The 21128-nt window shown below is 46.4% G+C and overlaps 1 protein-coding gene across 2 annotated transcripts in view; it reads left to right on the top strand.

Annotated features, from left to right (window-relative positions):
• Window positions 1-21128, top strand: part of NECTIN4 (nectin cell adhesion molecule 4) — an 84284-nt gene that overhangs the window by 47802 nt on the left and 15354 nt on the right. For both annotated transcript variants that reach the window (XM_082204296.1, XM_082204297.1), the window contains 3 exons: window positions 15320-15673; window positions 17248-17538; window positions 18552-18672. In XM_082204296.1, the coding sequence (XP_082060422.1) occupies window positions 15320-15673; window positions 17248-17538; window positions 18552-18672 (766 nt within the window). The remainder of the gene's footprint in view (window positions 1-15319; window positions 15674-17247; window positions 17539-18551; window positions 18673-21128) is intronic.

The raw sequence follows: 21128 nt of genomic DNA, 5'->3' as shown, positions 1-21128 counted from the left end.
TCTTTTAATTAGGTCTGAAACACATCTCTGGCTGTAATTAAAAGAGAGAAAATGAAAGTGAGGTATAGTGCTGAGATACCATAATTGTATCACTTTTTTTAGAAGTGATTTTTAAAAGCTCTTTGACTCACTGCTGTTTTAGCAGCATGGTAAATGGCAATGATCAGAAAGTTTTTGTTTTTTTAAAATGATAATATTATAGCATTATGTTGTTTATGGTGCTATATCTCTTTTTCTGGGGAAAATATTGTTACATGCCACCCCAATCTTCAAGCGGTGCGATATTCCAGAGGTCCAAGCCCTTACCCATTGGTTCGTGTTTCTTTTGGTAATGAGACACAGCAGAGACTGTGGTGTCTTTATGATATATGGTTCATTTACACATACATTCAACAAAGTCAGCAATGGAGGGGTTCAGAGCATTACACGCCAAGCGAGTCTTGCTTCTGCCATAGCTGTACCTTTGGATCCAAACAGACTCCACCCATGGCTCTGACTCTGTAGCTTGCTGTATTTTATAAACTAACACCTTTTCACCTTGATCACACCACAGCCAACTAAAATCCTAAAAACTTCCTCCCAATGAAAACTCTGGCATTGTCTTCTGACTAACGATCTCAGAGCTCAGGGAGGGGCTCTCCTCCTTTGCTGGCTGCCACAGAGTCTCTTTTCTGCCGGTGGCCCACCTCCCTGTCTTTGTTCTCTGCTGATGATGGCCCATCTCTCAAGTGATTTCCTGAGCATGGAAAAACTTGTTTGGCCTGTGTTTTGGCACTGCTAAATCCAGTGTCTGACAGCCCATCTTAATACTCCAAGCATTGATTACACTCCCAACACTTACTAAATTCAGGAATTATAGGTGTCTGACACCCAGAAACTCTGGCACCAACAAACGCATAGCAATACGTTGTTCTGAAAATGTTTTAGCACTAATTGAAAGATTGATTAATAAAAACTTAATGGGGTCATGAAATGACACCCAATGCAATGGTTATGATAAATGTGTGCCGAGCTGCGATGGGTTTGCTGTGATAGATTTGTAAGGGCAGAAGCTTAGTGGTAGAGCATTTGAGAGGCAAGTGGCACTCCCAAAGTTACCTGGTGAGTTTCATGGATGAGTGAAGATTTGAACCCTGGTCTCTCCGAAAACCTAGTAGTCCTGCACGGTAACCACCACAACACCATTGGCTGTGGGCCACACTTTGGGAACACCCCCCCCCTGGGTTTTCATCCAGAATTAGTGACACAAGGCCTGGCCCAACCCCTGGAACCTCCAGGTGGCCTCAGGTAATGAGAAAGGCCCTTTTTGTGGCCTGACACACACACCTGTCAGAGAAGACAACACAGGTCTGGATATGTAACCTGTCTGTGGATCCACAGCCCTTTTGGTGTTGCTGCTGCTGTTCACCAGTTAGGAGTCGGAAAGCCTGGCTAGTTTGCTTAAAATCAGCCAAAGATCAGCAAGTGGATCCTAACATTGCTTCACACACACCCTTCCTGTCCCAGGACAGCAGAAGGAATCCAAGGAAACCTGCCTTTATATAAATTGATCTTGGAGAAATTACAGAGTAAGAATGTAGCTGGGGGTAGGGAGTGACTCGTGTGGCTTCCGTGAATGGAATTTGCCAGCCTCTTGAACTGCAGCTGATAATAGTAATAACAACAACTACTACTACTACTACTACTACTACTACTATTATTATTACTATTACAATTGCAAAAAGCATCCCTACTGACCTTTCCAGCAGGCCCCAGAAATGCATGAGCACATTGTGAGTCATGCGCAACAGGATCCGTCTTGGCCTTCCCCGCCTTCTCTGCGCATGCTCCGCTCTCCTTCGCTGTGTCTCCCCACGGAGAGCAGGTTTGGCAAGACTGTTGTCGAGCAGGGAGGGAGGGAGCCCAGCTGGCGGGGGGTGGGTGGGATTAAGGGTTCAAGAGAAATGACCCTGGAGAAATCTGGTTTGGCTGGTTGGGTGCCTTCCTTTCTCACGTAACTCCCACTCAGAGGTGAGTTTCAGGAGCACCTTTTTTCTCATTTGGAGGCTATATATATATATATATATATATATATATATATATATGTACATATATCACTTGGGTTTGGTGGAGAGACACCTCTGGGCGATGGGACGGCGGCAGGCAAGAAGGGAACCGGCTGGAAAGGTTATTATTTTTTGTAACACCTGCAGTCACGCACAAGGAAGGGCTCCTCTCCCAGAAGCTGAAAAGTGCTGGAATCCAGATGCTTTGATGGAGGTTTTTTTTAAAAAAAAAAGAAAAGAAAGAAAAACATCCTCAGTGAGACCCAAGTTTGAATGCCATGATCCCTCCTGAGCAGGTGTTGACCAGGGGAGCAAAGAGCTGTGGTTGCCTTTGACAGCTAACGTGGCTTCTTTTTGTGTGTCATCCACACATGTGGCCTGGTGCTTTGCAGCCACAGGAAACGTCGAAACAGGTCTCTGCCCTCGGGATCTTACAGTGCAAAATTTTGACAGTGTGGCTAGACAGTCACAGGAGGGAAGGGAGAGGCGAGAGGAGGGAGGCAAGGGTTGTCAGGGCACGCAGTGACATGTACATAATCACGGACAATTAAGGATGTGAGGGCTAAATTAGACACGGCATGAAAAGTCTGTCATTGCCTTGTCTAGTGGTGGTGTATTCTTTGATTAAAAGCAATGGGGCAGTGGATTGGATCAGGAACGACAGTGTGGTGTAGTGGTTCGAGTACCAGACTATGATATGGGAAACCAGGGTTCAGATCCCCCACTTGGCCATGAAGCTCGCTGTCACTCTCAGCCTAATCTATCTCATAGTGTTGTTGAGAGGATAAAAATGGAGGAGAACTATGTACGCTACCTTGAGCTCCTTGGAGGAACGGCGGGATATAAATGTGACAATCAATCAATCAATCAATCAATCATAAGCACTGGGGGACAGGGGGACCCATCCCCCTCACATTATTTTTTCCTGATCAGAATCTCCCATTTGAGGTTCGCTTTCCCCCACACCCCCATAAAATGCACAAACCGCTTGATTGCAACAAGCCTCAAAGTGGTTGACAAAGAGAGAAAAGCAACAAAATCATTGCCAAAACAGTTAAAAACAACTGTTCAATAACATTCAAGTAAAAGTTAAAATCAGTGATAAACTAAAAACAGATTAAGACACAGACCAGTGTTCCATACATGGCATGTCTAAACAAAAGTGTTTTTAGCAGGCGCCGAACAGTGTACTGTGAAGGTGCCTACCTGATATCAGTAGTCAGGGGGTTCCAAAATATGGGTTCTGCCACATGAAAAAAAGGCTTTTCTCACAAATGGGAAGAGGCGGGAGGAGGCTCAACATGGCCGTGGTGGCTGCTGGTAAGCCCAACAGGTCATGGAATATTGAGGGGTCCTGGCCCCCTGCTTGAATTTTTTTTTTGGGGGGGGGAGATGGACCTCTTGGTTCCCAACCCCAGATGACACCCCCTGTAACAGTCCCAGTTATGCAGAGGGCACATATGGGGTAAGGTGATCTCGCAGGTATTGCAGCCTTCCCTAACTTGATGCCCCCTAATATTCCACGGCCCGTCGGGCCTACCCACAGCTGCAAGGGCAACCCGAGCGCAAAGGGACCCTCTCTTCCTGCAGTTTCCAGCAACTGGTATTCAGACCACAGAGGCAGAGCATAGCCACCCTGGCTAGTAGCACCTCCCATGACTTTGCCTTATCCTCTTTTAAAGGCATCCAAGCTGGTAGCCATCACTGCTTCTGGGTGGGGAGGGGGGAGGTGAGTTCCACAGTTTAAAAGGACTTAATGCCTTAATGGGTGGGAAGGGGGGAGGTGAGTTCCACAGTTTAAAAGGACTTAATGCCTTAATGCCCCCACAGAGGGGTTTTTTTACTGGAGGCAAATAAGTGGCCCTGGCTGGGATCATAGAGTCATGGAATTGTAGAGTTGAAAGAGACCACGTGGGTCATCTAGGAACCTTTCGCCTAATGCAGGGCTCAAACCCACAACCCTGGGATTAATAATAATAATTTTTATTTATACCCCAGCCAAGGCCGGGCTCAGGCGGCTAACAAGCAATAATAAAAATAAGTTGAATGAATACAACTTAAAAACAAAATTAAAATACAACATTAAAATATTAAAACATTAAAATATTAAAATGTAGCCTCATCGCAGGAGGAGAAAGGAAAAGAAAAAAGAAAGAGGGGGAGGGAAATCAAATTGGCTCCAAGCCAAAGGCCAGGCAGAACAACTCTGTCTTATAGGCCCTGCGGAAAGAAATCAGACCCTGCAGGGCCCTGGTCTCATGAGGCAGAGCGTTCCACCAGGCCGGAGCCAGAGTTGAAAAGGCCCTGGCTCTGGTTCAAGCCATTAAGAGTCTCATGCTCTACCAACTGTGCTATCTGGCCTGGACTAGGCAACTGTCTGGACTTGTCCTGCAGGGATGTTTGTTTGTCTTAATTATCCAAACCTGCTTGGACTTTAAAGCCACAGCAGGCACTTTGAATTGGCTGCTATTTGCAAAAATTGGCACCAAGAGGACTCCTTCAAGGGCAAGACACCATTGCAGTACACAGTGCCTGAAGTGTCCCTCTCCCCCAGGAACGTCACCACCAGTCTTAACTGGAAGTTGGTGTTCCAGTGCTGCCATCTCCCTCCTCAAGCAATTCGCTTCTATGAGATGGTGCTATATTGCATTTTATGAGAGAAGAAAATTTTATTGAGAATTTGCATATTGAAAGCACTTCAGATTGCCAACTAGATATTCATTCTAATTTGCTGCGGCTTGACCTAATTTTCAAATTTCATGTTATAGGCCTCTTGCATGCCTTTAATTAAGTGTATCATTCATCGGAATGCAGTTGAACATCGTGTTTTGATTTATGGACTGGGCTTTTTTAATATAACGTTTAACACTCACCAAAATTTCAGATTCATGAATGTCCAAAACCAGATTTCATTAGTGTGTTTTCAGACTGGGATTAAATCCTTCCTCCAAGTCATATTGGCTAACTAATTCATCCCGGTGGTTCCTCCCTCTCCTTTTTTCCTTTTCTGGAAGCTTGTAAGGATGTGGTTTGGTTTTCTTTCTTAAGTCTCGGGATTCTAATACTGAATTTTGAACAGCCTTGCCCGTGTTGCCTTCAGATCTTTCTGACTGCAGCTCCCATCATAGATCATGGAATTGTAGAGTTGGAAGGGACCCTGAGGATCATCTAGTCCAACCCCTTGCAATGCAGAAATATGCAGCTTTCCTATATGCGGATCAAACCTGCAACCTTGGCATCATCAAGCACCATGCTCTAACCAACTGAGCTATCTAGGCTGCAGTTTCAAACAGCATGACCAAGATGGACTGCTAGCTAGGACTGATGGAAGCTGTAGTCCAGGTATCTATACAGGGACCCAGGTTGAGGTTGGCTGCTTTGAACATTAAAAGCCTTTATGGTAGGACCTACCTTGAATCTATCTTGAGAGATTCAGCCTTCATGAACCCCTTTCCGAAATGGCCTGATCCAAATTTTGCAGATGAATGTGTGGGTGGGAACACAGATTTTGCACTTCTCTGAATGTCATAACTGTTTGTTTCATTAAATCTATACAGCAGTTGATTATAGAAAAAATTCAAAGCACTTTCAGTCCTTGGCAGGTAACCTGCTTAAAACCTTATTTGATTATATCTTTTGAGACCCCTTTTCTGTTTTTTAAAAAAGTGCTGACCAGGACTGAAAGTGATGTAGAATAGAAGTAATGGAGGAAAAAATGTTGGAACAACCCTGTCCCTCAGCAACCTGGTGCCTTCCACATGTTTTGTTCTCCCTTCGGCACCAACCAACATATCTGGCTGGCAAAGGCTGCTGAATCCTGAATCAGGAAGTTCTCAGTTTGAATCTCACCTCTGCCATGACTTAAACAAGGCCCCTCACCTTTCCGCTTCTGGGGATTGTGATACTGGACTACCATCCAAGGTTGTTGACAAGATTCCTAGGAGGATGTGTACATAAAGTGCCTTGGACATGTCATATAAATGGGTTGGGTGCCTTCTGAAACTTGCAATGATGGCCAATGTATTCAAATTCATGAATACCAATTTCAAATTCAGATTCAAGGAGTGCTGTAATGAATATGGTCTGAGGCCAGGAATAAATTGCTGAGCCCTGTTTTAAATGGCTACTGAACCTTGGAGTTAACATTGTTTTAGGCGTTTCCCATATAATCTCTCCTAGGGCTGAGTCAAATTAACTTTATTGGTTAGTAAGAAAGATCTGGGATGCATGTGAAAGATTTCAGGAAAACCTCCCCTTCACTGCGGTTTTCTTGTTCATTTTGTTTGCCATCTGTTTAGGGCAGGGGTGAACAGATCAGTCTACTTCTAGTGATATTTTCACATGTGTTCATTCAGAAGCCTGTTTTATGTTCATTTACACATCAGTCTACAGTTTTTAAAAATGCATGATTTCAAAATGTATCTTACCCCAAAACAATGTGCAATTTTCTGGAGCCAAGAAGACTTTTTTGATTTGTATCTAAAAAAGCTCAACAACTTTTGGGTTTTTACCTTTTGAAATATGACAGCCCTATTATAGACAAATCTGACTGGCTACCTGGTATCATTATGAAGTCAAAACATAATGAAGACACACACTCTCAGCTGTCTGTCTGATATCATCAGGCAGTCAAATCTGATTGGTTCTGAGGTATCATCATGAAGTCAGTTCAGAGAAAGGGGAATGCTTCCTGCCCTCATTCTGCACTCGTGTGTGTGTGGGGGGTAGTGATGGAGACGGTCATGAGACAAAATTCTGAGTGAATGAATACAGTGGTGCCTCGCAAGACGAAAATAATCCGTTCCGCAAGTCTCTTCGTCTAGCGGTTTTTTCGTCTTGCGAAGCAACCCTATTAGCGGCTTAGCGGATTAGCACTATTAGCGGTTTAGCGGCTATTAAAGGCTTAGCGGCTAAAAGGCTATTAGCGGCTTAGCGGCTTAGAAAAGGGGGGGAGCGAAAAAAATCGCAAGACTCGCAAGATGTTTTTGTCTTGCGAAGCAAGCCCATAGGGAAATTCGTCTTGCGAAGCGCATCAAAAAATGGAAAACCCTTTCGTCTAGCGGGTTTTTCGTCTTGCAAGGCATTCGTCTTGCGGGGCACCACTGTACTTATTCTCTGGAACCCCTGAAAAAATACCCAAAGGGAGCAGGGGCTCTATACAGGTTAGAAATACCGTATTTTTCCGTCTATAAGACACCCCCTATTTTGGGGGACTCAGATTTAAGAAAATGGGGGAAGATGTATCCGTGTATCCCCCTAATTTTTGACATTATTTTTAGGGGGGGGCTAGTCTTATACACAGAAAAATACAGTAGATGCATTTGGGGCAGGGGTTGTCAACCTGGTCCCTACCGCCCACTAGTGGGCATTTCAGGATTCTAGGTGGGCGGCAGGGGGTTCTACGGCACAAGCTGAATCCTCCTTCAAATATCGAGCACTGGTGGGCAGTAAGGAAATTTTACCATCAAGAAAGATGCATTAGTGGGCGGTAGATATAAAAAGGTTGACTACCCCTGATATGGGGTCTGCCCCCTAACCTTTTCCATTCAGTAGTCTGGCTTCTAGTGCTTTGTATGTTGGCCTTCCTGGTTATGCTGGCAAATATGTAATTTAAATGTTCCTCCTCTGTACAATGGTGAGGAACAGTATAGCTATGTGCTCTGACATTGCACAAGAGTGTTGCCTTTTGTGCAGGAGAAGACGTGGGCCTTGTCTTGAGACATCATATCCTGTTCAGCATAGTCACCAATTACTAGCACTGATTGGGTGTGTCATTTGTACACCTGAGGATGCTCCCATCTTCTTCTTGTGGCTTCTAACCATTCAGCTGCCTTTTTTCCAGGCTCATGGAACCAAGCACCACTTCGGTATTAATTACAATTATCAAAGGTCATTGGGTAAAAGCCCCCGTTAAATAAGTTTCAGTAAGAATTTGGGGAAATGTACTCAACGTTATACACTGATGATATATAATACTGTACAGTGTACCCATTGTTGTCAAATGTAAAATGACTGAAAATGATTTGGTTCCAATGTGAACTTAACATAATTCCTCTAATTCTTAATCAAAAGTTTGAGGAATACTGACTTCCCAAGTCTCAGTCTGGATCTGACCATTTCTGGTGTAATTTTTTTGCTATTCAAAAATAGCTTCTTCTCCATCACTGCTCTTCTGGGGCCCAAATAAGACTGCAGGGCTTCTGCCAGCCTGAAGATAAAATTGTGGTCTAGGTCATGGGTAGCCAACATGGTGCCCTCCAGATGTTGTGTACTACAATTCCCATAAGCCCCAGCTAGCATGCCCAGCCACCATGGATTATGACAGTTGTCCAGAACATCTGGAGGGCACCATGCTGATGACTCCTGAGGTAGGTGGACCAGTGGCTTGACGTGGGAACCTTCCCATGTGAGGCTACGTAAGCAGAAGTATACAGATCTAAGGAAGTCATGGTTGCATTCTGTTCTGCCTTGGTCAGCTCCCACTTGGAGTCTTGTGTCCACCACAATTTAAGAAGGATATTTGCAAGCTTGAATGTGTGCAGAGGAGGACAACCAGGATGATAAAAGGTCTGGAAACCAAGCCTTATAAGGAATGGTTAAGGGAGCTGGGTATGTTTAGCCTGGAGAAGAGAAGACTGGGAGGTGATATGATAGTCATCTTCAAATATCTAAAGGGTTGTCACATGGAAGATGGAGCAAGCTTGTTTTCTGCTGCACCAGAGGGGAGGTGCTGAGCAATAGATTCAAATGATAAGAAAGGAGATTCCAATGAAACGTTAGGAATAATTTTCTGGTGCTAAGAGCTGTTTGGCAGTGGAACAGACTCCCTCACTGGAGTTTTTTAAGCAGAGGTTGGATGATCATCTGTCAGGGATTCTCTAACTGTGATTCCTACATTGCAGGGGGTTGGACTAAAGGACTCTTGATGTACCTTCCAACTCTATGATTCTGTGATTCTATTCAATGTTCCTACACTGCTTCCAAGATCCATTTACTGTTGACTAACTCTATTAGGGAGCCATGTGTCTACTCAGTATTTTCTGCCCTGAACCACTCCACGGTTAGGGTTTGGTCAAGATGTTGACCCTGGGCCACTGACTATGTCAGTCTTAGTCAAGCTGACGTTATGATGAGACTTTGGGATGTGTGCTATGGCATGACATCAGCAAATATCCCTTGGCCAAGCAGTGCAGCGCATGCAGGACACAGCTCACACCCTCCTGGGCCAGCGGAGGAAGGTCACTTACTCACCGGACAGGTACTCACGTCTTTATCTGATGTACCAACATGTTAGGACTCAAACAGTGAGGATGTCGCATTTTCTTCCTCATTCTAAATGTGGAAGTCAAACAAGAGCATGACTGGCTTCTTCAGAAATGTTTGTTCATTACAACATCCAATGTACCTGACCATATCCTCGTACGCCGTGTTAATTCATCCTAAGGAGGCTTCGCCAACCTGAGGCCCTCCAGTTGCTTTGGAATTCTATTCCAGCTGTGCTGGCTATGGCTGATGGAATTGTGGTTCAGAACATTTGTAGGGCTTCACATTTGGTGAAGGGTGATCTGAAGTAACTACAGTGCCTGGTTTCGTACACACAAGTGCCAGCAAGGTTTAAGATCCCTAATTCACTCATTACAGGTATGTGATGAAAAAGTGGAAATAAGCCATTTCTGAATAGGGTTGCCAGGGCAGGAGCATCCCAGACCCTGAGATTTGAGAGCTCAAACTTGAGACCTGGGTGATGTCACAGAGTTGGCCCCTGGTGATTCTTCCTCTGTGCTCCCTCCCACCACTGAGCCCTGGAGACGGAATTTAATTGGGAGAGGAGAGGAGTGGGCAGAGGTGGGCAGACCCTTTCCCTCCAAGAGTCTATATCTGGGTGCCAGAAAAGTATCTGTTTGGGAATTTCAAAAACTCATCAGCCAAAGTTGTCACACACCCTTTGTGGAATAATTGGAAAGTTCCTTGATTTATGAAAAAGCCCCCCCCCTCAGTCCCTCCCCTCAATTCGACAAACAACAATATTGAGTGCTACCTTTTGATGTGGTAGTGATTATTCCAAGCCCCTGGAATATATGTCATACTCCACCTGCTTGATTGGGGCACTGAATTTAGGCAGGGGAGAATAAAGGATTCTGCATTTAGAGCTTACTGGGAAAGAATGCTGGCTGTAAAACCATACACTTGTATTGTGAGATGAAGAATGAAACAATTATTATTATTTCTGTAGTCCAAAATATCTGGAGGGCAGCAGGCTAGTAAAGGTTGCTTTAAGATGATATAATTACAGTATTGCATGACAACAAAACGGTTTGTGTCCCAAAGAACTGCTTCCCCCCTGTGGCGCAATGGGTCAGTGCATCTGGCTGTTAACAGAAAGTTGGTGGTTCAAGAACATAACAGAGCACCTGGGGTCCTATTCTAAGGGCTGCTACAGAGTTGGTGAGCCCATGTCTCTTGCCTGTGCCACTTGAACCCCTCTGCTCATTGAAAACCATTATGTCATTGAAAACGATTATGTCATGGAGAAAGACTCTAGCTTATTCTTCTCTGGTCTCTGAACCCTGGTGTCCCCCAAGCCCCAATTGAGTGCTCTAAGCACTACACCACACCAGTTATCTGGACCCTTGGCCTGACTCAGCAGAAGCATTCATCCCCGGTTCCTTGTCAAAACAGTTCTGCGAGCTGAGCCAAGGCTCTGTCTCCTGAGTCAGCTTTGGCAAAAGCACAAGCACCACATTTCTCGCTGGAATTGGGTTCCCCGCCTCCAGACGGCCCTAACCATTGAGATCCCTGCCGCCTCTGCCGCCTTTGAAATGGTGTTGCATGCTGCTGTTTACCTTCCAGGTATCTTTTGGCCAGGCGCCCGTTCCCTGGGTGTGAGAGGGCTGATTCAGTCAGGTGGCATGAGAAGGGATGAGGAAGGAAGCTGAGTTCTCTCTCTCTCGGATGCAGCCGTGTGGCAAAAGAGGCTTTTCTCTTTCATGGTTATGTTTTCTTTGCTGACTGAATGCAGAGTCCTAAGCAAACACCATTTACTGACACCACCTAAAAAACACATATCAGGTTTCTTGTGCCAGGTTCCTCTGGGCAAGGGAATGTTTAGGTGTCAGGTAGCCTTGGTGCCCTGCAGATGTTTTGCACTACAGCTCCCATTAACTCCAACCAGTGCTAGAGGGGATGTTGGGAGTTGTAGTACAGAAGGGCCATGATGGTGGGGGCTGATGGGAGTTGTAGTCTGAAACATCTGGAGGCACCCCATCGGTGCAAGCTGTCTTAAAGGAAAGGCCAGCTCTTTGCCACAAAGTCCTTCCTCCTGTGCCTCGGTTTCCTCTTTGAAACAGAACAGGATGGGACTAAACTTGGAAGATTTGTTTTGATCCAGGATCACTATGTCCCCTGGCCTGGCTTAACATTTCAGGGTTTTGGCTCTGTGCAGGTGGGAGAATGAGGGGGTTGGATTCTGAGGTGAAGTGAAACTGACTGAGATGTTTCAAGCCACAGTCAGGGAATGCCAATTTGAATGTTTCTAGAAAAATAGCACCTTAGCCTGTGCCCTAGATCTGCTAGTTTTCTCCTTGCAGAGAGAAAACTCACTCCTTGAGAGCCAGTGTGGTGTAGTGGTTAAGAGCGGTAGTCTTGTAATCTGGGGAACCGGGTTCGTGTCTCCGCTCCTCCACATGCAGCTACTGGGTGATCTTGGGCCAGTCACACTTTCCTGAAGTCTCTCAGCCCCACTCACCTCACAGAGTGTTTGTTGTGGGGGAGGAAGGGAAAGGAGAATGTTAGCCGCTTTGAGACTCCTTAAAGGGAGTGAAAGGCGGGATATCAAATCCAAACTCTTCTTCTACTCTTCTTATTTCATGCAAGGGGACGTACCAAAGGGAAACCCTCCACATGGCATCTGAAGTACTGTAATCCATTATATCACCTCAGATGTTCATACAGCCTAATTCCCACCACATTCTGGGGCATGTGCAGATCTCACCTCAGGGTCTCTGAGACAAGACTTTTCCTCAGGGTGAGAAGCTACCAGGCCCACCCTCCAGCTTTCTCCTTCTTGCAATTTACAGTTTAACCCAGTCTTTATGTCTGGCGTGTTGTTCCGGACTAACTGTCCATCCTACCTTCCCACCCTTCCTGCGGAAGAAAGTGGTGTGGAGGGAGAGACCCCAATGAAGGTATAATCTACAGCAGCCGTTCTATTGGGATATAAGAGCAGGAGAAGGACAGGCCTGTAGAGTTCTCTGGCCGTTCTGCCAAAAGATCAGCATCTTTTTACTTCTGCCTGAAATATTTCCATTCCATCTGGTCATTGCAAGAGCTGTTACAGAGAAATAGTACCTGAGCGAAATTATTCTTTTCCTCCTCTTTTCCAGCCCCTTTTCCTTTTGTGTTGTGTCTTTAAGCCAGAGGGCAGGAACCGACTTACCACTGACATTTGAAAGCTGTTTTGGCTGAAAAGCAGGGCAAAAACTTGTGGCCGGCGAGGTGCAGGGACTCCAGCAAACTGCTACCTTCCTTTCCCCCAGCTTCAGCAGTAAAGCAGTAATCATGGTACCCTACTTTGCAGGGCTGTTGTAAGGTTACTGAGAAAACATAGGCAGCAAAGTGCCTTTCTGGGTGCAAATCTGTGCAAACGTTCTGGGAAGTAAACCCTGTTGCACTCAGTCGGACTTTCCCTGGAGTAAACATGTGTAGGGTTGCACTGTACACCGTGTTGATTACTTAATTAAAAGGCCATTGAGGAGACATGGGTCACCTTGAGCTCAGTCACTGCCTCTCAGCCTAACCTACCTCACAGGTTGTTGTTGTAGAGATTAAATGAGATAGGGAGGAAGCCATGCGAGCCACTTTGAGCTCCTTGGGGGGAAAAGGTGGGATATAAATGCAATAAATAAGTAACAGCAGAGAGTTTACGGCAATGATAAGCTGCATATTTTTTTTAAGAAATGCAGCAATTATAGGCTGTGTTTAAAAATAAAATAAAACAATGGGGCCCTAAAATAAAAAAATATCTACACTACCTGGTGAATCCCTTTTCCTGTACAGGGAGCTCCGCACGCACAGCCCCTCCTTGCCTGGGGAAGTCTTGGCAGTTTGCAGGCGGAGGGAGGAGATCCCACAAGCTGTGGCAGAGCCCAGGTATCTGTGCAGGCAGGTTTACCTGGACTCTCTGGCCTGTCCGCTTCCCTGGAGGCAGGAGGAGCCTTCTGCAGCCGGTGGTTCCGGCTCTGGAAAGGATCCACGGGAGGCCAGGCAAGGAGGACACCTCTGCTGCAGGGGCAGAAGGGCTTGAGGTGGGGTGGGAGCTGGGGGGGGGGTGGAGAGAGGGAGGGGGGCAGAGAGGCCCTTTTTCTAACATGCCATAAAAATGCAGCCAGATGCACAAGGTCTCCTTCAAATGCAGCGAGGGTCCTTTCTGGTTCCTGCTTTTCTGTTTCGTGTGTTTTGTTAAAATGCCATGTTAAAATGTCACCAGTTAACGACAAAGAAATAAGTTAATGGCAAAGAAAGAAATGTAAGCCCACCCACAAGCCACGCTGTAGGGCTATCCTCACCCGGCTGCCATGAGGTGGTCTCAGGGGCCAGTCCCTGCCTCTTGCTCTCACCTATCTCACAGGGTTGTTATGGTGGGGATTGAGCGGGGGGGAACCGTGTAAGCTCCACAGAGAAAAAAGTGGAATATGAAGGCAAATACAGTGGTACCTCGGATTAAGAACAGCTTAGTTTATGAACAACTTGGATTAAGAATGCTGCAAACCCGGAAGTAGGTGTTTTGGTTTGTGAACTATGCCTTGGAATAAGAACATGTTTTGCTTCCGATTGAGTGTGTACCATTTGTAAATTGAGTCCCCCGCTGCTATGGGAAAGCACGCCTTTGGTTTAAGAACAGACTTCCGGAACGGATTAAGTTCGTAAACCAGGTACCACTGTAATAACAACAACAACTAAAACCTCATGCAAAGTGACAAGCGAGTGAGCTTTTGTGTCCTCCAGAGCTTTTCTTCAGGATGGCTGTTAAGAGGATGCAGCAGGGCAAGGTGGGGAGAGGAATAGAGAGAGAGTGAGCTAGATACAGTGGTACCTTAGGTTACAGATGCTTCAGGTTACATACACTTCAGGTTACAGACCCCGCTAACCCAGAAATAGTACCCCGGGTTAAGAACTTTGCTTCAGGATGAGAACAGAAATCGTTCTCTGGCGCACGGCAGCAGCAGGAGGCCCCATTAGCTAAAGTGGTGCTTCAGGTTAAGAACAGTTTTGGGTTAAGAATGGACCTCCAGAATGAATTAAGTTCTTAACCCAAGGTTAACCTTGGTTGCTGAACTTAATCCATTCTGGGAGCCCGTTTTGACTCCCAAAACCGTTCGAAAACCAAGGCGCGGCTTCCGATTGGCTGCAGGAGCTTCCTGCACTCAATCAGAAGCCACGTCGGACATTCGGCTTCCAAAAAACAATCTGTGTTTGTGGTGTTCGGGAACCAATTTGTTCGGGAGCCAAGCCATTTGACAGCCAAGGTACCACTGTACTTTTAAAGCTTGCAGACTTTGAGGCTTCAGCATCACACCCAGGATTTTCTCCGCTCTGCTGCTGTTTTGCTCAACATTCTGCTGAATTGTCCTGGAATGCTTGGACCTTGGGTAGCACTGACATTGCCCAGATTAGTGATGTTTTTATCATCTCTATTTCAGGGCTCTTCTGTTTGGGCCACATTTTATTCTGTTTTCCCCATGCTTTCTAGGCACTGGTCCGAGCAGTTTTTCTTTTGCCCTCTCCGCTTTCCCTGAGAAAGACCCGTTGTTTACTGCTGAATTGGGACAAGTGTCAATCTGCAGGGAACCTGACTGACGTTCCTTAGGATTCAGTGGTAAACAACTGGTTTCCCTGGAGGAAGTGGGAAACCTCGGAATTGTGCGTAGAAAAAATGGGACAAGCAGATTCAAGTGAGGATGAGCCCTTAATAGACTTTTTGGGGTATTGTTTGAATTATATTATGGTGTAAATATTTTTTCTAATGATTATGTTTCATATGAATTTAGCTTTTTGTTTTTTACCCTTTTTTGTATATTATCCCTATACCTGTGAGTATAGGGTGGTATACAAATTGTTGTTGTTGTTGTTAGCATAAGCTGCCTTGAGTCCCAGTCCAGTGAAAAAGTGGAATTATTATTATTATTATTATTATTATTATTATTATTATTATTTCTATGCCACTTACACACAGATGAGCTTGCGGGTTGTCACTTAACCCTTCCCTGTCTCCTCAGGTGTGCTGGCAAAAATCCTGGCATCCCAGAACAGCATCACTGCAGTGCTTGGCAAAGATGTGGTCCTCCCCTGTTCCTACCAGGTCTCAGAGGGCGAGAGGGTGGTTCAGATCACGTGGATGAAGCGGCGGGAGGACGGGACAGCGCAGGAGTTGGCGGTGCTGAACTGGCAACACGGGACCCACGTGCAGCTTGCCTATTCAGGGCGAGTGCTGCGACAGTCCGAAGGATCCCTAGAAGATGGCTCCATCCTGCTGAAGAATGCGGTGCAGGCCGACGAGGGGGCATACGAGTGCCACCTCATTACCTTCCCTAGGGGCAGTTTTGAGTCCAGCCTGACCCTCAAGATCCTAGGTAAGGACCTCCTAATGAACCCTCAAACCGAGCCCTGGGTCTGACTTGGGTGGTAGATCTCTGTCTGGGCTGGCTTCAGGTGAGGGTCCGCAGAAATGAATGCTGTGCAGTTAAAACCAATCCCTGCACATACAAAGCTAGCATGTCAGGGAAAACGCTCTTACATTAATCTTCCTGACATGCTAGTGTTGTTGTTGTTTTATCTTCAGGGATTATTATTTTTTAAAATGCATATATTGGATTATTGGATATTATTTTATCTGATAGAAGTTGCTTATTTTAAAGTCATATTTTTATCGTGACTGATTTGCCTTGAATTGGGTTGTTTATGGGATGTGCAACCCTTGTTGCATATTTTGTGCTTTCTACCGGTGAGCAAACTGCCTTGGGTATAGCCGTGCAGAAAGGGGGGATACAAATTAAAAGTGAAATGAGACAAAATGCATATACAGTGGAACCTCGGTTGTCAAACGCTTCGGAAGCCGAACAATTCGGAACCTGAACGCCAACAACCCAGAAGTGAATGCTTCCGTTTTTGAACATTTTTTGGAAGTCAAACGGCTTCTGGGGAGTTTTTTTCTTTTCTCTCCATTGAACTTGCTGGCAGCCCTTTAATCCTTTGTTGTCGAATGTTCCGGAACGGATGACGTTCGACAACCAAGGTTCCACTGTATGTCTTTGCATGGAGAAGTATTCATATACCCCAACCTCTGCTTGCAGCCTAAAGTCTGAGACTCAACGTGTACACAACCTCCCCCCCACACCCACACACCAGCACACACTTCATCCTGGTGTAATCTGACAGTTGGGAACCAGTTACTTTGCCGAGTTTCTGGGAATGTTCACACTAAATCTGTTACCCACCATGGCTGTTAAACCACTGTGGGGGTCTTTTTTCATAAAATCATAGATTTGTAGAGTTGGAAGGGATCCCCAAGGGGTCATCTAGTACAATCCACCACACACACACACACACACACACACACACACACACCCCGCTGTGCAGGAATCACAACTAAAGAATCGCTGGCAAGAGGCCTCCAGCGAAGGAGAGCCCTCCACCTTCCCAGGGAGGCCATTCCACTATCTTTTCCCCCCCTAAAAAAGTTTTTAGTCATTTTATAACACAAATAAACAACACAAACAGGAAAACAAACAATACAAATAGATTCTTGTCTTATCCTTATTTTTCTAGGTGGGCTTCCCCAAGTCCCCCCTATCTGATTTTCATTTTACCTCATCTTTAGTAGTTTACATATATAATAATTTCTAACCATTTTTTAAATCACACTTACTTTAACCATAAAAATCTTCACATTTTATCACTTGCAAATAATACTATTTTAAAATGCACTATCTTATACTTCTAACCCTGCAGCCTAAATCCACTTCCAAAGCTATTCTAAGATTTAAATATTAACATATTTTTTTCAAATATTCCTTAAACGTCTTCCAATCTTCTTCCACCATCTCTTCTCTCTGGTCTCGGAGCCATTCCACTGTCTTAACCGCTCTTTGCCCTCGGAAAGTTCTTCCAGATATTTAGCCTCGTTTTCCTCTTCCTCTGGCTGCAGTTCCCCCGTTGCCCACCTTGAACCTTGGCCCCCCGCTGGAGGAGGGGCAGGGCCGGACTCTGGCTGCCTCCTGCACTGCGGAAGGGAACCCCGTGCCCACAGTGACCTGGGAGACGGAAGTGCGTGGCACGGACAGCAGCCGCGTCTCCTCGCACCCCCGCTCGGCCTCCGTCACCAGCGAGTTCTACGTGGTGCCCGGGCGGAGCATGCACGGCAAGGCCCTCACCTGCATCGTCTCCCACCCGGGGCTGCAGCACAAGAAGAGGATCACGCACACCCTCAACGTGGCATGTGGGTATCTGCCGGCCCTCTGGGGTGGGTCGAACCATCGCCGCACAGAAGGGGTGGTGTGGGGACTTTCTGGGCACAAGAGTCACTCATATCCCCTCAGGGACCTACCTTTCAAGGACAATGTGTTTCAGGTGGTTGTGGCCGGAGGCAAAACTAGCCAGAGCCACAAGGTTAGCTCTTAAGTTTAGGCCATGCATTTAAGGCACATTTAAAGCAAACGGCTGTGGGGAACGGTAGTTTCCACAACTGAGCTACATTTCCCCATAATCCACGGAAAACTGCAGTTCCCAGAGTTCTTGGGAGGAAGTTATGTGCAGTGGATGTGCTTTAGGTGTATGGTGTGTGGCCTGTTGTACACAGAAAGTCAGTTTTCTCTGTGTACACATGCACACCCCTCGATTCTCCATCTGAGCAAGCAAGAGGCATGATCACAGTTGAAAGGCACATTCCCACCACGAAAAAGGACCCAAGGAGGGTGCTGTGCAAGCCAGCCAGGGGTGGGGTCTAGGGAGGTGGACATGGCATGAGGACAGTCCTGAGGGCCAGATAGGAAAGCCCAAAGGAGCCACCTTTTGACCTGGGCCTGTCGTGCCTCACCACTGTCAAACCAAGATATCCGGCCCAAAGCTAAGGCTAAACAGTGATTTGGCACAATTCATGAATTTGATCCAGCAATTTGCAAATTTTGTCGAATCATTTTAATGATTCTTTAGCATCTATTTGGGAGTAATTCCTGAGCTTCTGAGTAGACATGAGCAGGCCTGCGCTGTTAATCTCCGACTTCCGCACACACACGTGGGATGTCTTTGAGACCTTTGAGCATGCAGCTCCTTGAGGGGAACTCTGTTGAGAACTCTCAGCACCCTGAACAGGCCACACTTCCCAGGATCCTCTGGGGGAAGCCGTGGCAGTTTAAAGTGGTGAGATTCTGCTTTAAAATGCACAGTGCAGGGGGTGTGGGCTGCTCTCTCCTCTCTGCCACTTTGACCTCTCTTAACATTGCCTCCACGCAGATCTCTCGGATGCCTCAGTCCTGGGCCACGAAGAGGGGGAAGATTGGGTCGCAGGAAAGGAAGGGGCATTCCTGAAGTGCCTCGGAGATGGGAACCCCCCACCAACTTACAACTGGACACGGTCAGTCGCTTTTCTGTGGTGCAAGAGATGGCTTCCTCTTTCTAAACAGGGAAGAGGCCTGAAGTTTTCTTTCTTTATTCAGCATGGGGCAGTTGCCAGGGGCAGAAAAGTAGGTGTGGCCAGAGGCCAAGGGTGGGTGTGGCCAGTGGGGGTGACTATAGGTAGGTAGTGGGTGTGGCCAGAGGCAAAAGCAGGTGGATTAATGGCTATGACTTTTACCTTTTCACAGTAGGCTACATTCCAGCCTCAGAAAAGTAAGGCATTCCTACACACACCTAAGCAAAAGGCATTTTTCACATCTTGAGCATACATTCCAGCAAAAGCACTTGAGAGGGCATGGACCAGGAACCCTGAGCAAGTGTAAACTGGGAGGGGGGGCATGGCCCAAAGAGAACTCCGAGGGTAAGATAGAGAGGTGCCAAGGGCCACATTGGGCTCCTGGGGATGCAGCCCCACCTCTTTCGTGGTGATGAGATGAGAATTTCAGACAAGGACGCTGAAGAGCCAGATTCATATCTGTCACGGGGCTCTCTGGTTTAGCTTGGACCGATCAGACTCTCTCACCCTAACTTGTCTCGCAGGGTTGTTGTGAGGATAAAATGGCAGTGGTGGTGGGGGGACGAATAGGATGCATGGGTCGTGAATGCCTCCAGCTCCTTGAGGGAAAGGTAGGATAGGAATGTGAATCGTCCGGAGTTTTTTAAAATCAAAGAATGTATACCTGACTTTTTAATTCCAGGAATTTACGCAGTAGTCATTTATTAAATTTGTATGCTGCCTGCCCTGGAGCCTCTAGGCATTCGGAATAAGAAATGCAATTAAAAATCCATAAATGCAATTGTATAAGAACATCAACAGCCCATCTCTCCAGCTGAAACATTTGAAAACCCTGCTTGCCGTAGGAGCCAGTTTGTCTAGTCTGCGTCCCAGATAAATCACAAGTCTTGATCTTGTCCCAGGTTTTTTTCTTTGGAGGATGCTTTGTTAAAATCGATTTCATAGAATCATAGAATCATAGAATCATAGAGTTGGAAGAGACCACAAGGGCCATCGAGTCTAACCCCCTGCCAAGCAGGAAAAACCATGCGAGCACTCCTGACATATGGTTGTCAAGCCTCTGCTTAAAGACCTCCAAAGAAGGAGGTTCCACCTTTGAATTCCGCAGATGCCCTATCTCTGAATAATGCGTGGCTGTGTCTTTATCTCTTGCCCACTCATGCAACAATGTACACACACTAATTTTAAGGTGGCATGCTGTGGTCAGCCTGCCGTTTCGCACATGGAAAATGGGCAAAAGCGTTTTGCAGGACAGGCACTACCTTGACTTTTAGAAGAGTGTTGCAGTCAGTCCCAGTCTCCAAACAGTGAGAGACTCCAAGGGTGCCTGCACTTACCCAGGGCTTAATTTATTTGGAATGAAGTGCCAATGGAGACCGTGGTGCCTTTCGGATATATGGTTTTGCTTGGCTTTAAAAGAGGATCGTACAGATTTATGGAGAAGAAGGCTATAGCCACGATGGAGACTGTACTCTGCCTCCACAGTTGGAGGCAGTAATGCTTCTGAATACCATTTACAGGAGAGGAGAGGCCTCTTGTTCCTGGGTCCTGCTTGTGGGCATCCCTTGGGGGCACCTGCTTGGCCACTCTGAGAACAGGATGCTGGACAAGATGGGGCATGGCCCTAATCCAGCAGGGCTCTTCAAATGTTCTTATATCCTAGCCTCCATGTGTTACAGAAGCCCTGTGCATTGCAGATGATTCTTGGGTGTGTTTTTCACAAGTCCATTCTGCTCCCACCATAGCTGTCAACCTTCCTTTTTTTGCGGGAAATTCCCTTATTCCAGCGCTGCTTCCCGCTGCTATCCCGGATTGTTAGATATCCCGTAGACTGTCCCTGGGACAGGTGAGGCTGCTGATCCGTTATTTTCAAATCTGAAAGTTGAGAACTATGGCTCCCACTTCGCTGACTAGGCCTCATGGGGCCTCAGCATTGTCTGACATGAGCAAAGAATGAGCCTGGTCAGAAGTGCAGCTGGGTCTTGGAGCCAGAAGGTCCCCAGGTGACCACCCAGAGAGTGGCAGGTTATGGGAGCCACAGCCAACAAGCCTGGCATTGGCACCTGGGCTGCTAGAAGCAAGGCAGGGCCCACTGGGGCAGATGTGGGTTGCTATAGAATCCTTTCTGTATTTTTTTAAGGCGGCCATGAATGCACATGGTAATAGATTCTCACAATGGTGCTTGTTAATCCCGGGTAAAATGTATTTAGCCCCATGGCAGCAGAAGCAAATGCCATTTTTTCCCCTGTAGTCATGATGGTGCTGTGAATTCAAGGCAGGCATGCAACATGCTCAGAGCATTAAAAGAAAAATAAATAAATAAATCCAGAGTTGGCAAACTGTTTTGGTTTGTTGCTGTGAGATACCAAGAATGTAGAAGCATGGAATTAGGGGAGAGA

Source organism: Podarcis vaucheri (assembly GCF_965113315.1).
Source record: "Podarcis vaucheri genome assembly, chromosome: 16".
Lineage (NCBI taxonomy): Eukaryota > Metazoa > Chordata > Lepidosauria > Squamata > Lacertidae > Podarcis > Podarcis vaucheri.
The sequence above is the reverse complement of the archived record's forward strand: the minus strand, read 5'-3'. Positions and strand labels throughout refer to the sequence as shown.